The sequence below is a fragment of the Anoplopoma fimbria genome, chromosome 13 (genome assembly GCF_027596085.1).
Source record: "Anoplopoma fimbria isolate UVic2021 breed Golden Eagle Sablefish chromosome 13, Afim_UVic_2022, whole genome shotgun sequence".
Taxonomy (NCBI): domain Eukaryota; kingdom Metazoa; phylum Chordata; class Actinopteri; order Perciformes; family Anoplopomatidae; genus Anoplopoma; species Anoplopoma fimbria.
In genome coordinates, this window is record NC_072461.1 from 16783062 (window position 1) to 16808792 (window position 25731).

Genomic DNA, 25731 nt, shown 5'->3' on the forward strand with positions numbered 1-25731 from the left:
CACTGAAGTGTTGTCAGCCACTAAAAAGGGGAATACAAATGACTGATTACTGATACAGACTAAAAGATGAACATGCAAAACATATAACACAAATAACGTGACATACAAAGTGACAACTAAAAAAAATGTAAGTTAATAAGGTCTGTAATAAGCAATAAAAGAAAATTCAATACACAATTTAGAATATGGGTTTAAATAATTTGCCAGAAACAACTTTTTGTTGGAGCAGTCTATGAGTACCAAAAGGAGGAGATGGACTAAGGGTTTCAAATGATTATAATTTGTAGTTTCTCCTGAGGTATGCGGGAGAATGTGAGAAAAAGGCAAAAATGTAAACTCACAAAAGTCTGTGAATACCTCAGTTTAGCTAAAAAATGAAAAAACATGCAATGTATGATTGCTTAATATGCTCAAAATGATTTTCCAGCTCCAGATCTGGGTTAGCATTTAAAAAAAAATCAAAGACTGAGTATAGTTAGAGGTTCACAATTTGAAATTCAGAGCATATCTATTGCCTCCTCACGGCTCTCAACATGGAGACGGCAGTACTGACAAAGCAAACAGTGTTTGCCTTGAGGGTGTATGAGCGCAAAGAAGAGCGGCGGCCATGAGCTTTCTGCTTGATTAATGCTCTGAATATCTACTTTTGCATCTTTAACTACACATTTGTCACAAATAAAGCACCATATATAACTTATAACCCTGTGAATTTGGAAAAAATGGGCAAGGCTGCAAGAAGAGAGGATATAACACAACTTTGATGCTAGCAGTTTACAGGACAGTAATAAAGCTCCCTACTGTACATTCGAGTATTACAAGATATACAAATAGGCTTCACAATAAGACAGAGAGCGTGCATCCCATCCTGTGATGTGCTTACATTTGCAGAGCAACGAGTATAAACTGTGGCAGGCCAGTCACACGTTAACAGGAGTGAGACATAGAGAACAGTAGAAATAGTAAAGCATGTGAGTGGGAGATAACAGACAATACCAGGCAGTAGTAATGACTATATTTGGTCACACATCATCTATTTTCTGCGTACTCCTCCGCTGTCGACGCGGGGTTGATGTCGGGCGCCGATGTGTCCAATTGTCCTTCGGGCTGGACAGACTGCACCGTCTCTACCAGGCTGCCGCTGGGTAGCACCACGTACCGGGCAGCCATGTCTTTGGGCTGCAGCTCCCGCATTCCTTCCTTACTGTGCCAGATTCCATAGCCAAAATACACAAAGAGACCTGGGAAAGGGACAGCATGAAAACTTGTAACCATATTGACTAAAAGCTAAAGTCCAGTTTGCTACACAAAGGTGTGTAGTGAGAAAAAAAACCTCCACGTGGTATTAGTTTTGGTTCGTGTTCTCATTTTGTTAAATGTTGAAGGCTTTCATATTTGATTTTCTTTGGGCAAAATTAATATTTGTGTTATAAAAACCCATAAAAAGCTTTGACTTTTTGTTATGGTAACAAGACCAAGTGTCTACAGCCATGCTGACACTAGATAAATGCTAGTTTCAGCATAAATCCATTGAATTGTTGTTTATATTATAGTATTTGTTGAGACAATTCAGTCTGCCATCAATTAGTCAGAAGCTTTGCATTTACTAGTCAATTAAATCCAGTACTTTCATCAATTTATATTTGTATTCACTGTATTTACTCTGGTGTAGTATTGATTACTTGGATTCAATTCCACCAAAACTCTGAGTCGAAAGTAGAAATCCCACGCTTTTCTTTTTACTTCTGTGGCCATTAATGCAGGTAATTCCCCGTAACTGTTCTGAGAGCCAACCTAAAACCCTTTCAAGTGTAAAAATTCCAATCATGTGCAACTTGCTGCAGTGTGACAGTGGTCATGAAATGGCTTACTAGTCCAGAGAAGCCTTAAGCTAATGCAGCCAATCATGTTTTCCAAGTGACCCCCCCCCTTACTGACAGGGCATTAACCCTGTTTGACAACCATCTACATTCTCTGAGGGTTGTTGAACAAAGGGGAAAAAATTATCTATTCTTATTTATGGCATAAACAACAGTTTGAAAATATTTGTAAATTTATCTCACAAAAAAAAGCCCCCGGTGTGAAAGGCCTTTAGATGAAAGCATTTTTGTTAATTCTGATGATGTAACACTAATGCACATTATGTTTACTAGGCAGGTGTTTTATGATCATACACTGAATATAAGAGGTGGACGTAGTCAATGAGGCATCACCCATTTATTTGTGGACTGGCGTTTTGAAACCATTTTGGCCATCTGCATTTAGTTTTTTTGGCCATTGCCATCTTGAGTTTTTTGCAACCACAAGTGACACAAGAGGGTGGAGCCAAGAACAACCAAGACATACAATAAGACATTTTTAGGCGACCGAAAAGATTACAATTAATTTTCATAAACTGAGAAATGGTTAAAAGTTGTAAGACGAAAACACGACAACTCCCTGATAGGACAGGATAATGGTAGATACCTGTCACAAGGTGGCCACGCCCCTAATCTTAATTTCAGGTCATGTGTGCACTGTGGATTATACTGCCTTTAAGTAACCAAAATTATTTTAACAAAACACAAAGCGGTGTTTCTGTAGAGTGGGTGTTGTGTATGCACTGCTTGTCACCTTTCAAGTTGAGCCAAAAATGCATTTGAATTGCAGTATCGTGTTTGAGGCCTAATGCTATTAAGGAGAGTAGAGGGTTTTCTTCAGCGAGTATGTCTTGTGCTTTCTTACCTATAGCGATCCATACGGTGAAACGAATCCAGGTCAGATAGCTGAGCTTCATCATGAGGAATATATTAATGAGAATACTTGCAGCTGGAGTCAATGGAACCAGGGGTACCTATGCAACAATAACACATCAATTATACTTCAATCATAGTTGGTGTAGCTTTCAGGACAGTAACAATTGGCTTCAAATAAATGTCTCAATTTAGTTGAGATTAACAGGTGGGCATGATTTAAATGTAGGTTGCTGCCAGGACAGTGAATGCAGTGGAGCGAACACAAGTTTATCTGAGGACCCAACAAAGTGAAAGACAGCAGTATCCCAAAAACATTTTAACACATATAGTTGTGTAATAGTTGCAGAAAAACCATAAAGGAGCTCACCTGGAATGTTTTGCTGCTGGTCTGTGGCTCGTGAAACCAAATGAGTGCCAGGCTGAGAACATAAACTAAGCTGAAAATCACCAGCAGCATTGTGAAGCTCCAGATCGGCAGATGCAGCTGTTTGGTTCCAAATTCTGCCACCGCACAGAGGGAGACTGAGCTCACTATAACAGTCAGCACGCAGTAACCCACCACCTCGCCCGGCTCGCAGCCCCCCAGCAGTTTGCCCAGGTACGGTTCCCAGAAGGACTTCAGCTGTCCAACCCCACGCCGCTCCGTTGTCACCTGTCTCTCTACCAACTGGAGTTTGTCGGAGAACGACTCATACTGCTTCAGCTCCCCACTGTCCTCGTTTATGGTCTGAGACTCCGAGGGGGCATCTGAAAGCTCTGAATTAGGGTTGGGGGATGTGGAAGCAGTTCCCTTGGAGCTGGTTTTGTCAGGCTGGAAACGCAGCACAATGACACTGGCTGCCACAAAGGTGTATGCCAGGAGGGTGCCGATGGACAAGAACTGAACCAATGCCTCCAGGTCAAAGACGAGAGCCATGGTGGCCATGAGGATCCCAAACACCAATATAGCATTGACAGGGACTTTGGTGATGGGATTGACTCGTGCGAAAATGGAGAAAAACAACCCATCCTCTGCCATGGCGTACACAATCCGAGGGAGGGAGAAGAGATTACAGAGCAGCACAGTGTTCATGGCTAGAAAAGGGAAACAGAGAGTCATTAACAGAATATAGTATTGTGCAGGGAGGACTACTGCTAACCAGTATATTTAAATTGTTCTTCTCAATGAAATATAGACACTCACCACAGATGGAACCTATTGCCACAATAACTCCAGCCCAACTGTAACCCCGGCGGAAGAAAGCATCTGCCAGAGCTGAGTTGGGGTCCAGCGTATGCCAGGGTACCATCAGTGTGAGCACCATGGAGACCAGGATGTAAGCTGCAGCTGCCAATCCAAGGGAGATCGCAGTGGCAATGGGAACGGCTTTCTGTGGGTTCTTTGCCTCTTCACTTGAAGATGCAATTACATCAAAGCCCACAAATGCGTAAAAGCATGTGGCTGAGCCGGCCAGTATTCCAGATAGCCCGAAAGGTGTAAAACCCCCTTCTTTCTGGCTCCAATTGGCTGGTTCAGCCAGAATAAAGCCAAATATCAGGATGAAAATGATGACACACATGCTAATAGTGGAGAAGATGTGATTGAGGTAAGAGGACACTTGAACTCCAAAGGAAATGAAGAATGAGGCAACTATTAGAATCCCTGCTGCAAGGAGGTCGGGGTAATGGGCAAGGAAGGGCACGTTCCACTGCATAATGTGTGTCTCTGTGAAGTTCTGGATGGCGTGGTTAAAAATGGAGTCCAGATAGCCACTCCAGGCACGTGCCACAGCGGCACCTCCAATCATATTTTCCAGAATCACATTCCAACCAATGAGGAAGGCCCAGACCTCTCCCACGGATACATAGGTAAACATGTAGGCTGATCCTGTTTTTGGAATGCGTGCTCCAAACTCTGCATAACAAAAGGCGGCAAGTAGAGAGGCAAAACCTGCAATAATGAAGGATATGATGACAGCAGGTCCCACTATGTCTTTAGCCACTGTTCCTGTCAGGACATAGAGCCCAGAGCCCACCATGCCACCGACTCCCAACATAGTCAGGTCCAGGGTGGAGAGGCAGCGTTTCAGCGACGTGGCCATCATGTCATCATCCAATGTCTTGAGTCGGTTCAGTTTCTGACAAAAGCGCACCGCTGGGGTGCAGCCTCTGGGACAAGTTTCCATAGCTACAGATGTGGACGGGCCAACTGGACAGGAAGTTGTTGAAATAGTCACTCTGGATCCATTACCTGTTTATCAAGCTGACCTGCTAGACAGAGCACAAGCAGACACACATTGACATATGCATTAGGAACAACAGGAAAAAGTACTGCAGGTTATGTGGTCTGAAGTGTTAAACCTAAACACAGGAGAGCCAAGAATCACAGAATGATGGTTTAACTTAATGCACCTTATGTTTATATTTTAGCGGGACATAAGCTACTGTTTAATAAATATAGCATGAAGGTTGATTGAATAGAATCTCCCGAAATCTTTTATTCTGTAGAGCCAAATGTTACATCTCTGATTGTAAAAATCAGCATATTAGTAACATTTGCTTTAAAAGTAATTGTAAAAACAGCTTATTTACTTACAGCAAATCATAAAAAAAAAAAAAAAAAGAAATAAGAAAATAATGATAGATTTAATCTATCTTTAAGTTAATCAATTTGAGCTAGATGGCGCAATAAGGCCTGCATGTGTCACACTGGGTACTCATCACTCAGTAGGCTGCAAGGCCAGTCCACGTCACCCGGTGCGCTGATAAAAGCGCACAATACTGGAGCGACGTGAGATGGAGATGGAGATGGAGATGGGGCATTTTGTTGATTTGTTTGACTGCAAACATTGTGTTCAAGCTTTTCATCAGTTAGACCCGGTATCCAGACTCCTGTTCTGGGCGGTGCAACATCCGATTCCTGCCCTCGATGGGCATATGGCGACAGCAGGACGCCTCCGCTAGAATTACGTAATGCTTTATTCCCTTCTAGAAATAACCCCCCCCCCCCCCCCTCCTCCCGTCATAAACTACACAATTCGTTTAAAAACTACATCTACTATTCATCTTCAGTAGGCTGTATATCTAGATCACATACTGTACCGTGGAGAGAACACACAACAACGGGATTAAACGTTGTTTTAACGTCAACATTAATAATTTAAAACAAAATGGAAACGGACGCACACAGAAGATCCTTAGTCTATTAGACTTCTCTAACACTACATCTAAATATGCAGAGTGAAATCGCAATAATTCGTGCGTGAGCAGGTGTGATTATTATTTCTCGTGATTCCGTTTGGCACTGCACACACACAGAGAGAAAGAGAGAGAGAGAGAGAGACATAAGAACTACACGCATTGCCTTACCGTTGTTGTTCAGGGTCTCTCATTTGTGCTGCAGGTCCGACGCAGAGATAAGTTACCGAGGTGCATCGTCTGGTGATGGAGCCTGAAGGTGCGCCGAGGAATAAAAAAAAAAAAAACCTACATGCGCTGCCTGGACTGCTTCTTAAAGGCGCAGTCACCTTTAACTCAGAGGGCTTCCCCACTGCGCCCCACCCATATGACAGCAGGAGACCATCCAGAGCCGGTGTCCATATGCATTTAAACATGTTTGAAAATCATATGAAGATAAGCAGCTTAAGTTAGTCAAACGGTTTAAAGTGAAACTCTTACTTCCATAGTTCAAGTGAAGAAAAATAATAATAAGAGAGCAAAACACGAATCAAACAGAACAAATATAACACAAACAGGATCAAAGGTGTGTCAACAAAGTCAACACGGAAAAGCATGCATGGTACATCCCCTTCAGGGTCTTAAATTTGACAGTTGAACAGGTGCATGCAATTATTTGGCTCTTCATTGAGTGATGAGCGGTGGCAGCCTCCTAGTGAAATGATGTGGAGCCCAGTGATACACACAAAAGACTGCACTTAAAAGGATCTTTGTAAAAATCATTCACAGACATGTTGAGATCTTTAAATAATTTGTTTTTATGAAAACAAATATTCATGTAATGGAAACACATACAAATGTTCGATACTGCCATCCAAAGTAGGGTTGTTCATATGTATGTCATATCCTTAATTAAATTGTTCATTGTGGCCTATTTGTTTATTTATGTGGGCGGTAAACTCAAACCAACACTAACATTTTTTTTTTAATATCAATGCAAATGTCAAGGGGTTGACTCAAGATCAAATTTGCACCCTTAGTGCCCACAAACTAAAGCAAACGTAACAGAAGAAAAACATTATGCAAAATGAAGAAGCAACAGTAGCACAAATGAGAAAAAAAATGTATAACAATACTGTCCATATAAATAAGTAATGAAGTGCCAGAGCACTGGTCCCGACAATTCAGTCAAAGGCATCAGGAGGCCTTTATGAAGAAGTAGTCCGGGTTACAGCAGGCTCTGTGTCCGTTAGCAACGTGTTGATCCTCTACTATTTAGTTTCTGACGGAGCCCACTCCTTCAAGGCTGTTTAAATATGTATACAATGTATCTGTGAAGGTTTTGCAACACATGAACTTCCTAGTTTCACAATATGTGACATGTCAGTTAAGTGCCTGACAATCCACGTTGTCACAACCCGCTTCTGCTCTCTACCAAGACTGCAGACATCTTACTGGTGCACTCGGGAACCAGCCTTCTCCTGCAGGGTTTGATGGTGAATATTACACTTATAACAAGTGATAAACATGTTGTTATAGCGATCAATGCCACATGTTGACCCACACTTGTTGAATCTCACAATTACTGAAATGTGAGCATATGCAGTCAGTAGCTATTGCAGGATTTTCCCCCCCCCCACTCTTTTGGCCCATTTAGGCCTCCTTCTCAAAGGAGTCCTGATTGTGACTCCTTCTGTTGAAGCTTGAGGATCAATTCAAGTAGGTTCATCTGCATTGTCAGCTCCTGAAACGACACACAAAAGCGTAGATGAAATTAGTTAGGACATAAACTGCCATCTGCTGGGCATTTGTCTGTACCACAAAGAGCATGTGATCTATTCTACCCCACCATTTCTTGTGTTAGTATTGATTTTAACTACAGTGAGTAGACAGGTGTAGGCTTTAACCTGAGGATTAGTGGTGATAAAAAATCCAGGGACTCCTGCTTTCTCCAAGGTGTTCTGCTGGTCTATCACTTTTTGATCCATTTCCGCAACAATCTTCTTATCCATCATTTTTTGTTCCTCTCGCACACGGATTTCCAGAGACTGATAACACAACACACAACTATTAGTCGACCCAAAAAGAATATAGCGTTAATCATAGCCCTTCTTAGTGATCAGAGGTATTGGGATTTCAATGCCTTACCTCTAGCTCTGCTTGTTGGTTGGATTTCAGAAGCGCAAGGTTGTGAGACTTGCATGACTGTATAGCATCTTTGTGTTTCCGTACAAGTTCTTGTTTGAGTGCTGCACACAAAGCAATAACTCATCAAACATCACACTGGCATGCAACTACAAGCTTACACTGAGGACATGTTCCAAGAAGCAGGGGCTGATACTTGATATTGATTTTGAAGGAATTCCTGGTTTTAAATCAGTAATTATCCAGGTTAACAGGCACGAGCTTGCTTCTTGGAACAGGCATAATTAGTCACTACATGTTTTTTTGTAGAGAGAGAGAGAGAGAGAGAGAGAGAGCAGGGCACCAACCCACCTTGGTGTTCACAGTGCAGCTTTTGCCTCTGGTTGTACAGATTCTTCTCTGTGAGGTGCTGGATATCCAGGAGTCCTTGCACAATCTCATAAACCGTCCCGTCTATGAGTGCCAGGGCCAGGTCACCCAGCGTGCTGTAGGACAGGCGCTGCTGGAAGGAGCTAAACATGGAGAAACACAAAACAAGTCATCATCAAGATCCAGGTTCTCCGTGAAGGAAGCCTCGCCTGAAGGGGTGAGGTAGCAGTACCTTGGTAAATCTTTGACTAAGGTCTGCAGTTCAGATAACAGGTAGTAATGTCTTTCTTGATGTTTAGTGGAATCGCCGTCAGGAACTCCGGGATAAGCATCCATCTCCTGATCTGCACGGATGAACACAGCAGCGGGACGTTAGTTGTTTTATGCTTTAAAGTTTTCATGCAGCAGATATGTGCGTTACATTGAAGACTTGCCTGCATAGAAAGACGATTGATAGCTTAAAAAAAGAAAAAACGCGATTAAAGGTACTAAACCACACTTGAAATATGGGGAAAGTGATTGTTTTGTTAGCTGTGGGTTAAGGACCCCACGTAGCTGGCTGCGAATATGCCTGTGCGTAATGCCGCGTGCAGTAGCTCGACGTGTCCACCAGGTGGCGCATTGGACGCTCCTGAGGACCTGCTCACCAGGGTATTACCATGCATTTATGGGCATTGTAAATTAACACGAAAGCGCGTTATTAAAAAAAAGCAATAATGTAAATTGAGAACAGATAGTGAGCGATGATAAATATGAGAACAGATAGTGAGCGATGATCAGATATGACATATATATATATATATACATAATGTATGTGTGGTGCTGCGGGGACTGCAGTGTGTTCGGTCATTTGTATTTCACATTGGACATTTCTGACATGTTCATCCATTCGGCTCGTTTAAAAGAAGAGCTGACATAAGACTGACACACCGCAGTTCATCTGCCCACCAGTGTGACCCACTGCGTTCAACCTGCTGGGCTGACTGGGCTGACTGGGCTGCATGCGCGCCTGGGTCGCGCGCTACTGGTGGGTTGTGCGGCGTCACGCGCCAAAGGTGCCATGAAATGAAGAAAACTCAATTGCGGAGGGGAAGAGCACTATTTATAAGAGCGTATGGCAGCAGGATAAATTGGATTATTATCCTCCTCGACTAAGATGGCCAAAAATACATCTCTTTATTTTAGAATTGTCGAGGGCAGGAACCTCCCGGCCAAAGACGTGTAAGTAATATCTGAATGGCATGTGCTTCTGTCAAGTCTTATGTCTTATGTCTTGTAATGTACACAGTCTCGTCGCGGTTTAATAGCTATACTTATTAGATTGAATAGATCAGAGAAAAATCAGCCTAGATTTGAAACGCCAATTTCTGTTACGTTGTCTCCTGAGAATTAGGTTAATTGAAGGTGAGTCAGGTCTGTGCTGGAATAGACCTAAACATAAGTAAACGTAAATTAAATCAGATTAAATTGACCAAAATGCTAATTTTTTGCATGAGACATAATTTATGCTATTATGTCTCATGTTGTCATATCTTTTTTCTTGTCATATTGTCAAGCTCCGGGACCAGTGATCCGTACTGCATTGTAAAAGTTGACAATGAAGTTGTGGCCAGGTGAGTTCTCTCTGATTATAAATGAAGATCTGCATTATATGTGTATGAAATGTATTGTTTTTTATATAGCTACATCTAGAGAATATCTATTGCCTACAGCCACATTGCTGATCCGTCATCACAGTTTGTAATATTTGCAGGAGGTTAGTTTTCTGGCTGAGTTCCCGCTACTCTGCTCATGTAAACCTGAGTGTAGTGTGTATGATCAGGGTGGTGGTGCCCACAGCGTGGCTCCTCCAATGCAGAGAACCTGATACTAGTCCAGCCTTTAAAACACCCGCAAGTAACCATGGAGAGGGTGCATCAATTATTGCAGGGAGCTTCTGGTGTAACCAAGGAGAATGCTGGAAGCTGGTTCAGAGGGAAAAAGTACAGACGATATCATCCTCTAAAGTATTACAATTTAAAAAAAAGGATATTTTCAATAGAAACTACGTAGTACAGTGTTATATTTCCAAGTGGTGCTCTTTGACAGCAATCCAGATTTTTATTTAGAAAAACATGTTTGATGTGTGAAAGAACCAACATGGGGTGAATGCAATGGCTATTGTTCCATCTGGCATGTTACAGAAAACAGCACAATGATTCACTGCAAGATACTCACTAATTATCTGGTACTCAAAGTGTTACCGGCCAACTGACTCCTCCAGTGAGATGTTCATGGATGATGTGGCTGGTAGATTGTGGTGGGAAATAATTGGTACAGTACACTCAGAAAGGTTGGTTTTACTGATAAAAGGGAAGATTTCACCAGGATAGGGTATTCTTTGAAATCTTTTGTACATATTAAAATATGATTTATGTTTGGTATTGATACCAAAATGTAAATCTTTGTCAATACCTTTCTTTAAATAATATAAACCTGTTTTTCTATAAAAATCCTTTTTCATTATTTAGACGGCGAAGTTGGCAATATATTTATCTAAATAATAATTAAATAATAGTATCTGACCAGATATTCAGTGCCAACTTTCAGTACTTGCGGTATTTGGTGTCCTCATAGGATAACCCCTTTTTGATTTTAAGAACTTTTTAAATTGATAGGTCCTTTATCCAGAAACATTACTGAATCCTACCTGGAGCCTGCTACACATTTGAACTTTGTGCAGATTGATATATTGCTATGTTGTGAGCAGATCCTCAAAAGGATGATTTCTCAGATTGTTTCTGTGAATAATTGAAGGACCCAGGTCCACACAAGCAAAACGATTGAGAAAATGACAAAACAGCAACATGTAGATGAAAGTTAAAAAAAAAAGGACACAGGTTTTTTTTCTCTTTAATCCTCTTCCATAAATCATCCTGTGGTCCAAAACCCCAGTTTTTTAAAAACATATTACTCGAAAAAGCATGTGATCTGTCTACCCTCAGTTACGGTGGGCGGATAAGTGAGGACTTATAATGCTCGCACATTTACAACGAATCCTGACTCCTGCCGTTACTCTACTGGTCTCTTTTGTTGCATACATTCATGTGATGTGTTTCTGTGTAAGGTATGAAGAGCACGCATGTGAAACCTCTCTTTTCAGGACTGCCACAGTGTGGAAGAACCTCAGTCCTTTCTGGGGTGAAGAGTACACTCTGCACCTCCCGATGGGGTTCCATTCACTCTCCTTTCATGTCATGGACGAAGACACAATTGGGTAACATTATCATACAAAGCTGTATCAAAATGATTCTACATCCAACCATTGCTCTTGACTGACGGAGTTTGCCAGATAATTTATAGTTCTTCAAGCCATGAATGTTTGCTTAACTTGCCTTATGAATGAGCCAACATGGAACTCATACAGTTAAAATGTTTTGGGAAAAAACCTCAGAGCTTTGAATAAACAAATATCCTCCGGCAGAAGGTCGCCCAGACTGAGTGATTAAATGTTGTTTCTTTCCTCCTCTACTCGTGACCAACAGTACTCTTATCAATCTGTCCTCAAATTCACCTCATTTAGCTCTACCAAGATCAAACAACTCTGATAGCATTTTCAATAGCATCCATTTGATAATCTCTTTTATCGTTCCTTCTTTCTACAGCCATGACGATGTTATCGGAAAGATAACTCTGAGTAAAGAAGCCATTGGATCTCAATCTAAAGGTATGATAGAACAAATCTGTAACAGGATGGGTCCAAGCTCATAGGTTAAACACACATGGCTTCCCATGACCGAAGGTCTGAGTGATTGAGGAGTCATGCCTTTTTTTTAAACGGAGACTCTGGGAATGTTTCTCAGAGCTCTCTCGCACGTTTCATGGGATTTGCTTACATTTATTTAAGAGTTCAGCTGAACTGTGTAAACTCACGGGCAATGAAATGATCATTTACATTGATGCATGTATTGTTATGACGACTATCCTGGTCCTTGTGTGCATAAACAGTGTTTTTCATTGTGCATCATAAACCTTCCTTTTGTGATGAAGCCTGCAGCGCTGTGAAAGGAGGAGAACAACCAAAGCATTTCAAATGGCTTCAAGCCATTAAATGTCTGGCTCTTTCACAGAGGCTTTCAAATTCAAGAAATTAGTCACACTGTTTACCTCCAAATACACCCAATCACTTTCGAAACTGTCCTGGCTAGACACACGGCATTTAAAATATGGTATGTCCTGATGGAGTTGCAGTTTTATTAGATTGCTGAAAGTGTTTACCGGGGAATGTTTGCTGCATACTGATGCGTCTCTCCTGAGAGCCACCTGGCGTGGCCTTCACTCGTGTGATTCATTTCTACATGGCGCTACACTGAGTCAGTTAGTTACTCACAGGAATATTCTCCCAGTCTGTCCTTGACATTGTACCCTTGCCTTTGTGTGATATTTCTGAAATAATAAAACCGAATACATTTAATGTGACATGGCTGACAAAACAATATAACATAATTTACGTGTTGTTCAGACCATCAAGGACTATATTGTATTTTTTGTGCTTTGACTGTGCATGCCTTCACCTTGTGTTGCCTACTCGCCAGCATTATAGACAATTTTGCAAAACACATGCTATTTTGAAATATATTATTACTCAAAACGTAAAGATGAGCAATTAGTTAATTAATTAGATCATACAATGTCAGAAAGTAGTAAAAATGCCCAAGGTGATATCTTCAAAATGCTTGTTTTCCTCCCATCGACAATCCAAACCCTAAAAAAAGACTTATGTTTTAGTATTGAATAAGACAAAGATAAGATAATGTTCATCTCTATTGAGAATCTGGAACAAGGGAATGTTTGGCATTGTTTGCTTAAAAAATTCAGTTTCATATTCTTTTTTCTGGTGATCAATTAAGTGATTCATTGACTAAACGTTTCAGCTGTAAACCAATTTCTGCCATAGGATATCTCAATATGTTCCTTGTTCAACTTACAATTAAGTTTAGAACTAACTATTTTGACATTAATGCTGAAGCAATTTGTTGATTAATCAACTTGTCGATCAACCGAGAACAGTTGATTGGAAAATTATGATTTGCATCCTTAGTTTTCCAGTTTTTTATCCTCTGTTTATGTTTGATGCTTGAGAGTAGGGTTATTTTAATGAATAATGTCTCTATGGTCAGGTCTAGATAGCTGGCTGAACCTGACGAGGGTTGACCCCGATGAAGAAGTCCAGGGAGAAATCCATCTGAGCCTAGAGCTACTGAAAGATACAGAGAAGATCAGCCTGCGATGTCAAGTCATTGAAGCCAGGTAACGTCAATGTGTGCTTTAAATCCTGCCTCTGCCACTGCTGTGAGGAGAAATCATTTCTCATTAAGAGATAACAATGGACAGCAATGGCCTAAACATAAGAGTAGCCGGCTTGTTACCAGAAGGGTAGGTAGACTCCAAAAGCGTGTGTAAATGTAGTTGGAAGTGGTAAAACCATCACATATCTATGTAGTTTACAAATGATTAAACTGGTCATTAGTCAGAGGTTACATTACTGAAGCGGAAACCTGGCAATACCATTGCTGTTTCTGTGCTGAAATCTTATCACCATCGACCCGCAGGCCTCCACACTCTGCTCCTGAGTCATACTGCCACTATCACACCACTCACTGCCCCATCTGTGCTTCCCAGGCTACAATCTCTCTCTCAGGAAGGGCACTAATGAGCATGTCAATCAGAGTTTGACACAGTTATTCAAACATGCTCAGATTAATGTGAATCAAGTCTGAAGGAATAAGGTCAAGTGGAAAGTTGTAGCTGTTTTTCGTTGCTTACTAATTAAATCAACAGAACAGGGAATTGGAGTTTGTTGAGCGTTTTCAAATGTATTGATCAGTTCTGTTTTCTTGTGTTCTGTTGATGCCCACAGAGATTTGGCTCCAAGAGATATTTCTGGAACCTCTGATCCTTTTACAAGAGTTATTTTCAACAACCACAGTGCAGAGACCTCGGTGAGCTCTATGTGCGTGCATGTGCAGTATGTATTGGTTCCAGGGGAACCAGAAGTACTTGTTCTGCTATTGTAATTGATGGTTGTTTGCTTGTCCGTCACTGTATTTCAAACCTCAATGGTAATTAAGGTTTTAGGAACTCCTAACACGCCAACCTTCTGGGTTTTAGATTATCAAGAAGACCCGTTTCCCTCACTGGGGGGAGACTCTGGAGCTGGAGTTGGATCCAGAGGAGCTGAGGGAGGAGGGAACGGTCACTGTGGAGGTCTGGGACTGGGACATGGTGGGCAAGAATGACTTTCTGGGAAAGGTGAGGTTGCAATATTTATGGTAATATTGCATCTTTATAAAGATTTCATGTTGTGATCACTAGAAAATATGCTTCTCCTGGAAGAACAGTATTTCCAGCCAAAATATGAATAACGTTTAAAGGTGTTTTTCCCGTCTGATATTGTATCCTTTCTTTCCCAAGGTGGAAATCCCCTTGGCTTGTTTGCACAAAACACCTCCGTTAGAGGGCTGGTTTCGTTTGCTTCCTTTGGGAAACAATGATGTTGATGTTGGGTGAGGATGATGGGTGTGCTTGTTTGTACAATGTGGTGACTTTGTGTGTTTGTATAACTGAGACAAGTATTTCAGATTTTTTTTAAGACCCAAATTGAACAGCAATTAGTGTTTAAATTGCACCCAAGAAAGGTCTTTTTCCCCTCTGTGCTTTCTTCCATGCATTTAAATGAACTTTCACAGGTGTATAGCCAGATCTCTGATGGCATCTGTTCTTTGAGATCATTTAAGAATATACACAGTTGAGTGAACTGCCAAAGGATATAGTATCAAAGAGCTTCAATAGAAAATGACTCAGAGTTATCGGGTAATATGAGGGGAGTGAACTGCTGAGTAAAGGTGGGTTAATGGTAAACATTCACCTTCTTAAAAAAAGAAAAGAGCAGTGATGTCATTGCAAAATATTTTGCTAATGGGACAGTCTGTTAAAACTACCTAGTTTTCTAGTTTTTTGACTGCAAGGGCACCTTAACATTGTCTTTAGAAATGTAATTCCCACATTTAAAAGCCTGTTATAAAATTGAACCAGACCTAACAAACCCTCAGTGTCACTATTTAATATTGACTTGATATTATCGGTGTTACATGACACAGGAATATAGACTTTTTCTAAGATAGTTTTAGAATTATATGCAATTATATGTAAACAGTTTAATCAGTTGTTATGGATTTCAAACACTTTGTACATACAAAGTCCCATGCAAAAACACTGCAAATGATATTGCATTTTGTTACATGCCACAGAAAACCAAGTGTCCTTGGTTGTCCTCACTCACAGAACAACAAGTAATCCAGGAGTTCATTGTTATTTTAATTTTTCTTTTCTTCCACATAATATTCTGGTGGCTGTCATAGACATGTTTCCCTTTTCTTTATTTAATTGGATCTTATCTCATGATCAGATCAAGGTGTGATGAAAATCTATTTTTTTTGGTTCTGTGGTATTTCCCCTCTGTTGCCAGTGGCAAACTGGGAGCACTGCGTCTTAAGGTGCGTTTGGTGGAGGATAGGATCTTGCCGTCTGTGTACTATCAGCCCCTCATACACCTTCTGGTGGAGTCAGTCATCTCCCCTACAGAGGTCAGGATCACAATTTTTCTTCAGTAGTGATATGCATTTGACTCCACCACAATTCACTTAATCTGTGTTGTCTTTCAGACAACAGAAAAACTCCTTTCCCATGTCATGACATCAGTTCTCTTCTCCCCAGGTGGAGGATAGCAGTGCTCTGACCATGCTGGAGGAGGTGAACACGGTTGAGAGCCGACAGGATGTGGCGATGACCCTGGTGAAGATCTACCTGGGCCAGGGCCTGGTGGTGCCCTTCCTGGATTACCTCAACACGCGGGAGGTCAACCACACCGGTAAGATTAAAGGAACTACAACAAAACTGATTAAAATGTTGAATTACATTAACATTACAGTCATTTAGCAGACGCTTTTATCCAAAGCGACTTACAATCAGTAGCTCAAAGCTTATATTACATATCATTCACCCATTCACACACTGATGACAGGCTACCATGCAAGGTGCCACCATCAGACTCTAACTAACATTCATACAACATCCAGTCCACACCGATGGCAAGCCTTCGGGAGCAACTTGGGGTTAAGTGTCTTGCCCAAGGACACATCGACTGCTGAAGCCGGGTCGAACCGCCGATCCTCTGATTAGAGAACAACCCTGGAGACCCTGGAGAACAACCCTGCTCTCCACTGCGCCACATTGACAGTCCAAACCTTTACCGAGAGAAATGGTGGAAATGCAGAGATATTGGTTCAAAACATTTTGTAACGATGTAACAACAGTGATTACATAATAAACACACGCACACAAGATTATCTCTATTAGTCAGTTTTTGTATTAGTCAGAGAAACCCTCTGAGGGATGCTTCTATTTAAACTCTGAATTGACATCAAGGTCTCTGAACATTTGTGTTCTATGTGTGGGCAGTTCAAGTCTACAAGCACTATATTTTCTACCCTGATGCCAATTATTTACTCACCCAACATTCTTTTCATGGCTTCTCTGTTGTCTGTATTAGTCATGTTTTTGCCTCCACACCACATCCCCTTTGCACATTCACACAGAGTTGTGCTCTGGTCTTTGGGTTCCGTTTAGTTGGTGTACTTTGAGATAATAAGCATAGTGTCTACGTTTCCATAGCAACTCCACATGATCCGAACGGTAACTGCTTGATCAGGAATAGACGTCTCAAGCAGCAAGACACTAAAATTGGGCACTGGGGTAAGGAAAGGGAACATGTACTGTACACCCACTGGGCTGCAATCAAAACCCCATACTTCTCCACACCTTCTGAAAACCAAATATATTATAAGGGAGGCTGTGGCGTAGTGGAGAGCAAGGTAGTTCTCCAATCAGAGGATCGGTGGTTCGATACCCGGCTTCGGCAGTCGATGTGTCCTTGGGCAAGACACCTAACCCCAAGTTGCTCCCGAAGGCTTGCCATCGGTGTGGACTGGATGTTGCATGAATGTTAGTTAGAGTCTGATGGTGGCACCTTGCATGGTAGCCTGTCATCAGTGTGTGAATGGGTGAATGATATGTAATATACTACTGATTGTAAGTCGCTTTGGATAAAAGCGTCTGCTAAATGACTGTAATGTAATTTACCAGACTGGTGGATATTTACATATCCCCACCTTGAAGGATTTAAGTGATGTTGCAGCAAGGTCAGTCTTCAAGCAGATCAATACTTAGCTGATAAACATATACCAAACAGAAAAAGAACACGTCAGACCAAAAGCCTGTATGAGGGCAAAAAAGACAAAGGATCCACACACTGTATTAAAAGCTTTCAGTTAAATTTAATGAAGCACTGAGATTTACATCATGCATGATTATGTGCCTGATGAGGGTCTCTGTGAAAGCTTAAATGTTGCTTTATTACACTCATTGGAAGCTTTTAATACAGTGGTGGGGATCCTTTCTTCAGTTTTTCTGCCCTCAGACAGACTCAGCGTCTTTTTTAGGTATTTTTGGGCCATTGTGTGCCTTTTATTAGACAGACAACAGTAGAGAGATGATGGGAAATGAGGGGCGAGAGAGATGGCGAATGAAGTGCAACAAAGGTCCCTGCCAGATGTAAACCAGGGACGTTGAGGTTCATAGTCAGCAGTGTTGTTTTTTTATTCTTTTTTATCAAAAGCTTTGTGGAGATGATGAAATTATGTTATTATTTTCTAAAAACCTAACCATTCTCTCTTCTGTTTTGCTCTCATAGCTGATCCAAACACTCTATTTCGCTCCAACTCCCTTGCCTCCAAGGCCATGGAACAGTTCATGAAGGTGCATTGATGTGTCTGTTGTTTTATTTCATCAGGAATTGTGAGTAATAGATTGTTCTGTATCCACTGTGAGTTATAGCCTGATCTGACTGTTAATTATTTCTAATATTATGGCTCATCTTTGCTATTTCTTCCTTAACATTCCTTATCTCTATCAAATTAATCTACTGGGTTAATAACATATCTTATGGTTACCTTGCTGCCTCAAACTGTACCTTGTTTACTCTTTGTAAAATGCAGATTTACACATTTAGAAAACAATCCCTGTATCATAGATGCAAATGAGGTGTCTTCAACATTTGGTTTTGTTTTGCTGTCAGGCTGTTGGCATGCTGTATCTCCATGAGGTGCTGAAGCCCATCATCAACCGCATCTTTGATGAGAAGAAGTATATAGAGCTGGACCCATGTAAGATTGATCTGAACCGCACAAGGTAAAACAGACAATGATTTTATTATTCTGACCTAAAAATAGTCCAGATCTGCTTCAGATGCTTGTCTTAAGCAACAAATGACAAGTGGGGGTTGTATGTCCATGCGTGTAGCTCACAATCTATGTGTTAAAATGGTCAAATGGAAAAGCTGCCACAGGGGACAGCTCACTTCCTTTACACTTTACCCCAGAGAGGAAGACATCAATGTGAGAAAATGAAAAAAAAAGAATGTAAAAAGGGGGAAGGCTGTTGCTTGGCAACTGCTATGAGCCCCCTGAGATGTCTCTCTGTGACATGGATGGAGATGGAGGATCTAATGTGCTCTCTGTCTGCAGTAGATTTGCCTGCCATCACCTTGTTTGTTGTTTCCACTTGCTGTCTATATATCTCTTCAGACATCTTCAATTCAGTATTCAATCTCATAGCATGCTCTCACATGTAATGATGATCAGGAACAGAGGAGTTAGCAGTTATATTGTAAGAGGCATTGTTAACCTGACTATACTACAGAGCAATCTATACACAAAAGGGCTGGTGCTTTGTCTTAGCATTGTGTATACTGTATCATTTTCTGACACAGGGATTTAGTCATTTATGCTCTCTGTCCTCCTCTGTGAAGACGTATTTCATTTAAGGGTGCAGTGTCAGAGGCAGAGGTGCGAGACAGCAGTGTGGAGATGCTGCAGAGCTACTTAACCAGCATCATCGAATCAATCGTGGGCTCGGTCGATCAGTGTCCTCCTGTCATGAGAGTGGCCTTCAAACAGCTACACAAGAGAGTAGAGGAGCAATTTGCCGAACCTGAAAATGAGGTCAGTCTTGAGCAAAACACACAGAAGAAGAAACAGCCAGAAACACCTCTTCAAGGCATTTAAATAAATCTGTGGAGCTTGTTTATTTGAGATTTAATCATTAATGCAATACCATTAAAGCTGTTTTTATCATTTTTACAGGATGTGAAGTATCTGGCCATCAGTGGATTCTTTTTCCTGCGTTTTTTTGCTCCTGCCATCCTAACACCTAAACTGTTCCAGCTGAGGGATCAGCATGCTGATACTCGTACAAGCAGAACGCTGCTACTGCTGGCCAAGGTACAATTCACAATGCAAACAAACGCACACACACTAGCATGACTAAATTATTCTAGACTTCACACTCTCTGAAAAAGCAAACAGTAAACAGGATGCGAGGACAGATGCTGCCTGCCAACATTGAGGAATTTTGATTTGCAAGTGTTAATCAAATAAATATGAAGCAGGAATTCAGCGTACACTGTTTATACTTAATGTGCAGGCAGCAGTGCTTTTGTATGCAATGATGCCCAATAACAGCAGGTAAAGCAGTGAGCCGTTCCTTGCTTTTCAACTTGTGAGGTAATAACATATTAATGTTAAGTCGGGAATATCTTTCCCAAAGTAACTTTTAGTTTTATGTCAATATAAAAACCGAACTTCCTGGAAATTTTATTGATAAACCTGACCATGAATTTGAATGAAAGGGACACCCGACTGTTGCTTTCGTAAACACCCTCGTATCATTATAAACGGGGCTGCTTTTTTAGAAGAAAAGTGAAAACTTGTTGTCCTCCAACGTGTGGGTTCTGTGGTTGCTGTCCATGGTGCTGAAGTGCTGTTGCCATGGGTCCTCTACAGAGAAAGAGAACATGCTATTTTTACCTCTGTGTGTGCCACGACCAGACTGCGGTTCAAAGCCAAGCATCAGAGAGGGGTGTAGAGAGGGACTTCCTCCTCGCCCCAGGACAGGTGTGGGCCGGACAAAGGGTCTCTCAGCATGCTTGGCCTCTGGGGACCCTTTTGATCTCCGACTTTGAGATATGCAGTCCCTCACACTGAGTTCTGTCAGTTACTGGGGATTTGATGTGCTGAAGATGTGAATGTTGAGTAGAAATTGTGTCTCTATGGTCACCAGGCACTGCAAAGCGTCGGGAACTTGGGCCTTCAGCTGGGTCACGGAAAGGAGCAGTGGATGGCGCCTCTTCATCCCATCATCCTACGCAGTGTGGCTTCTGTCAAAGACTTCCTCGACAAGCTGATCGACATAGATCATGACATTGGTAAGGAAGACAATAGTGAAAAGCAGGTCATGCTGTTGAGCTAATCAGCCACAGGCCAGCTGCTAGCGCAGCAGCTCCCAGCTGATATCAGGATTAAGCAAAACAATACTGTAGTGGTGAAATATTCATAACTAGCTGGAAGACTCAAAAAGAGATGACACAGTTAATGAGCTGGCGAGGAGCTGGAGTGAGAAGCCAAAGGCGTTTGTACACGCCACACTGGTTACCCAACATTTTCTGGGCTGCCTTCTTATTGTCATGTGTCAGCGAGGCTGTTGTTGTGAAACTTCTTCCCCCTCTGATATATCATGTTTCAGCTGCCTCCTGCACACCACACCCACTCTTTTCTCTTAAAGGCCAGTTTGACATTTAATGCTCTTCAGGTGAATTTGTCGGACAGCTTGTCATGCCTCTTTGAAGCTGTCCTTCTTATGGCGATGAAGGAGGCTGAGGGACAAACAATGACAAATAGCTGAAAATGAAGACTTGAACACGCTAATACATGGGCGTTGCAATGTGTTTCTTTACGTCCTGCAGTGTCTGAGGTGCCACAGAGGGCTGTATTCATGCCCTCAGTCACAGTTAAAGAGGGGTACCTCCACAAACACAAGGCAGAGGGTCCACAACTGCTATCCCGCTTTGCCTTTAAGAAACGCTACTTCTGGTTGACTAGTGAGACACTGTCCTACGCCAAGACGCCTGATTGGCAGGTTAGTACTGAGCCAGTAGGTTATGGCTGTATATTGTTTATATCAACATATTTGTATCTACTTTACTAGCCCTTTTGGCAACCAGCCGTTGTTTCAAGTTTTTATCTGTTTGCTATGTAACTGAGTGCTGTTCTTAAATCTTTCTTTTCACATCTGGATCAAAACACAAGCGATGCCTATTTATTCTACTTGTCTTGTATACAAGCCAAAAATAGATGAATAAACTTTGAATCAAAGTCATGTGAAAGTGAATCATCCATTATTAGAAGCTGATATGCCCTCTGATGATGAATTAATCACTGTGTTACCCTTTTAAGGACGTTTATCAATTTGGCTCATAAAAAGAGTAAACATTTCCGACATCCCCAGCTCGCTCCATTGTATTCATGTTGATCTCCTTGTGAGAACGTCATTAGTAATATTACCATGTGGTGCCTAACCTTGTGATAATGATCTCCTCTCATTCACCAGCCAGAAATAGAGAGAGACTGTGAAACATACAGGGGTGCAGGCTCTCTCTATCCCAGTAAAAAGCTCTCTCTTTGAGCCAGTCTCGGCTTTGTGTGACGGGAATAAAGGCGAGGGGTAATTGAAGGCTGTGGATATTCATGCTTACATTGCAAATCAGATTGCAGACAATGTCCTGGCCCCTTTCCTCAATGTGGAGCACTCCAGTTTCAGTGAAGCGAGCTCCCACTGGAAGTGGCTGATTTACACTTTAAAGTGGCCTTTCCTGCGATGCTGATTTCATCTTCACTTCCTCCTTGTCTCTCATGGTTCCTCCTAATCTAAAATCTAAGCCTAATGTGTGCAAAGTATCTCAGTATAAGACACTGCTCCATTAATTTGCTCTGTGATCAAATGTTATCTGACTTAAACCTCAGTGTAGACGCCTTAGGCAAAAGCATGATCCATTATTACCAGCCTGCATACTTGTGTTAATTGGTGTTGTGGTTTGTGGCTGAATTGTTGCAGGTGCGCCCCTCAATCCCTATTCAGTGTGTGTGTGCCGTGGAGAGGGTGGATGAAAATGCCTTTCAGCAGCAGAATGTAATGCAGGTCATCACCCAGGACAACGACGGACAGCTGCACACCATGTACATCCAGTGCAAGGTGCTTTGGTACCGACACCAGTCAGTCACCAACAAAGTTCTTGACGTTTTTCATTTTGCCAAGAAAAAAGATATTTCTTGGATTGGTGCAGATAAAACTATTTCAATTTTCCACCTCTTTCTGACATTTGGCTGTTGGATAGAAACGTAAAGATCAAAACCAATTAAGATGACAATGTTTTTTTATTGAACAAAATATAATTATATGACGTAAAATAGCATTCTCAATAACTCCCGCATTTTCACATTTTGTATTTTTATACTAATGTGCTCTGTCCCTATAAACACATTTATAAATACATATTTAGTTCAAAGTTTAATTAGGCATTTATATTGTAAACACAAAACATGTAATTTAATTCACCATTTACTGTAATAATTCAAGGATTATTAGTTGATTACTTTTGTACAGCAACATCTTAGACCTATTTCAGAATGACTAATAGACCACCTAATGGTTCATGGTGTATTTGTGTCTGTGTAGAATGTCAATGAGCTGAACCAGTGGCTGTCGGCAATCAGGAAAGTCAGCATCTACAATGAGCGCATGCTGCCCTCTTTCCACCCAGGGGCTCATCGCAGTGGCAAGTGGACCTGCTGCCTGCAGGCGGACCGTGCTGGTAATCCTCTTTTCATTGCTTCTTATAACTGCACAAACTTTGAAATCATTCTATTGGGACTCAGGATGTAGTGTAACTATGTAAAGTACTCTTAAATTACACCTACAACTCCCCCATAAGGATTATCAGGAATTAACATAATCTCTGCAGTATTTACCGTCAACCTACATAATTTCTGTCCTGGTCAACGTACATGTAGATGGCTTCAAAGAGCAAATGAGCTCCTGGTGATCCATATTTAATGACTAAACCCTGAATTTGTAGCTGCCATGTTTTTGTTCCATCAGTGGAAAACAAGCTCTGAGAACCATAATGCAATTCTCTCTGACCAATTACATTTAATCAGCCATTGTTTACATGCCATGTGTTCCCTGGGTGATACCATGGGATGGGGGTTGATTGCCACCAGGGCTACCAGCAATTAAAATATACAACTTTGTATTAATGTGAGACCTCCATCAAATTGGCACGTTGAATGATGTGTTATTTTTACCTGTGTGAGGCTCGGATGTAGAGCACCACTGTTCAATAAAAGGCTGGCTCTCAGTTATAGGCTGCAGTAGAACCCACTCAGCTGTGACACTCGGTGACTGGAGCGACCCGCTGGATCCTGATGTAGAGACACAGACCATATACAAGCAGCTTCTCCAGGGCAAAGACAAACTCAGGTCGGTGGAGAAAACAGTCTGTAAAATACTCCCAGCTAGGATGCAGTTCCTTAACTTGCACACTAGAGGTCAATGTTGCAACACAGGAATGCGCTGCCTTTCGAGAATAGTCAGTGATCATAAGATTCATGTCTGATTCATATTTCAGGAAAAAATATGTAGAGATGCCAGACGCTGATCAGACATCCAGCAATAGAGAACCGATCAACTCTGACATTCACCCAGGTGAGACTGCGGCTGCATCTAAACTGTATATTTTCTGCCATAGTAGAAGGATTTGTATTAATGTGGATGGCCTTGGGTTGTCATCCTGATCATCTATTTCGGTTGGATAGCATTGTACACTTTCTGCCTCACAGATGGTGCAGAATGCAATGTTCAGCTGATGAAGCCAGGTCAGAGCGTTGCTGCTCGGCTGCTGGCGGTGATAGAGGATCTGGAGCAGGCTCATGCGACCTTCCAGAGCAGAGAAAAAGAGGACAGCACCAGTGTCATTCTAAATCCCTAGACTCGACACAGACTAAGATCCCACTCCTAATGCCTGTAAAGAGCTGAGGGAATTCTGCAACTCTGAATCTTTTGTATTCTCTGAGTGCCACCGACTTCAACAGCGCCGGGGAGAAATTATGATACTTGACGACAAAGGGGGGGCGAGGGACTTTGAAGCATGATTCGACTTGATATTTTTTATGTAGATAACAAGCAATCTCCTGCATGGCCTGCATCCACTTGTTGTGAAATGTGAAAAGAAGCTTTTATATTTTGAGATACTGTACAGGAGTCAGGGTCACACATTTTTATGCAAAAAAGCTTGTTGTAATGTAATCTACAGTGCCTGAAGGTGTTTTAATATCGCTTTTATCAACGTTTTGCATTTTATTGAAGCAATTTATCACCATGGTCGCCATGTAGCAGTGACATTAATGTTATAGGTCATAGCACCATGAGTTTTTGAAATACTGGTGCCCATGCCACAGTATGACGCTGCCTGTACAATGAGCAGAAATAATATTAATTTAATTGTTGCTTTGGTCCCTTTATACAAAACAATGTGCTTTTGTTTGGTGCTATGGCCAGTCAACTTAAATGTTTGGTTCTGATGTAATTTGCATATTTAAAACATTTGATGTAGCCATTTCTAAAGTCATAAGGGTAATGTCTACTTGGTAACAATTGTATGTCCATACATATAGTTGAGACAATAGAAGTAACACTTGAGAGATGTTCCCATTGATAAGTTTACAGTTTCTTTTGATTTTGGTGCCACAATATTTGGATCACAGATGTCAGAATATGTCGGAGAAGCCAAATTTGTTTTTGAAAATGTAAAACAATTAGGGAATTTCGAAGCACTCAAATCACACAGTTTTCTTAACATATCCGTGAGACACACAAATTGTACACGGACATGTTATAAAGCCATTTCCCATGGAGGACGTAGTGTCAGTGTATTTTCCTTGAACAGAGAAGGTAAGTGAGAGTTATAGAGTTCAGATCTGGGATCTCCCAAAGTTCACAGATCTGATAGCCTCAATAGGCCATCCTGCCTGTAGAGCTATTTCCATTACATTCTGGTACAGCTACTGTAGTGTCTGTCTTTCTTTTAGAGGGAGAACTTTTAATAGTTATGTGTGATGTAAACACTCTTCCTGCTTTTAGATATAACACAATAGTACACATGCCAGATATGACAATCAATTTTCTACACTCTTCAACTAGAGTAAACATCAGATGTCACTTGAGAACTTGATATTCCCTGAATGAGGGCTTTTATTCTGAAAAACAGGAAAACACTACTGACTGTACTTTATTTTGCAAATACACCATGTGGATTGTTGAAGTGAAGTAAACGCAACTG

The 25731-nt window shown here is 41.4% G+C and overlaps 3 protein-coding genes across 3 annotated transcripts; 1 reads left to right on the forward strand and 2 right to left on the reverse strand.

Annotated features, from left to right (window-relative positions):
• Positions 1-1026: 1026 nt before the first annotated feature.
• Positions 1027-6153, reverse strand: slc7a4 (solute carrier family 7 member 4). Its single transcript, XM_054611472.1, has 5 exons — positions 6081-6153; positions 3916-4979; positions 3100-3806; positions 2722-2830; positions 1027-1238 (listed from the first exon to the last, which is right to left on the reverse strand). Exons 2-5 carry the CDS (start codon positions 4895-4897, stop codon positions 1027-1029), a joined length of 2010 nt encoding a protein of 669 aa, XP_054467447.1. The 5' UTR covers positions 4898-4979; positions 6081-6153.
• Positions 6154-7554: 1401 nt separating this feature from the next.
• On the reverse strand, positions 7555-8553 carry dgcr6 (DiGeorge syndrome critical region gene 6). The gene is made up of 4 exons (XM_054610113.1): positions 8385-8553; positions 8037-8137; positions 7796-7936; positions 7555-7632 (listed from the first exon to the last, which is right to left on the reverse strand). Exons 1-4 carry the CDS (start codon positions 8551-8553, stop codon positions 7555-7557), a joined length of 489 nt encoding a protein of 162 aa, XP_054466088.1.
• Positions 8554-8640: 87 nt separating this feature from the next.
• On the forward strand, positions 8641-24522 carry LOC129100896 (rasGAP-activating-like protein 1). The gene is made up of 21 exons (XM_054610435.1): positions 8641-8773; positions 9959-10015; positions 11545-11658; positions 12047-12108; positions 13562-13691; positions 14302-14383; positions 14553-14693; positions 14856-14947; positions 15910-16027; positions 16158-16311; positions 18193-18257; positions 18577-18689; positions 19309-19501; positions 19643-19780; positions 20619-20763; positions 21301-21473; positions 22449-22586; positions 23070-23205; positions 23753-23873; positions 24022-24098; positions 24233-24522. Exons 1-21 carry the CDS (start codon positions 8682-8684, stop codon positions 24379-24381), a joined length of 2490 nt encoding a protein of 829 aa, XP_054466410.1. The 5' UTR covers positions 8641-8681; the 3' UTR covers positions 24382-24522.
• Positions 24523-25731: the final 1209 nt, after the last annotated feature.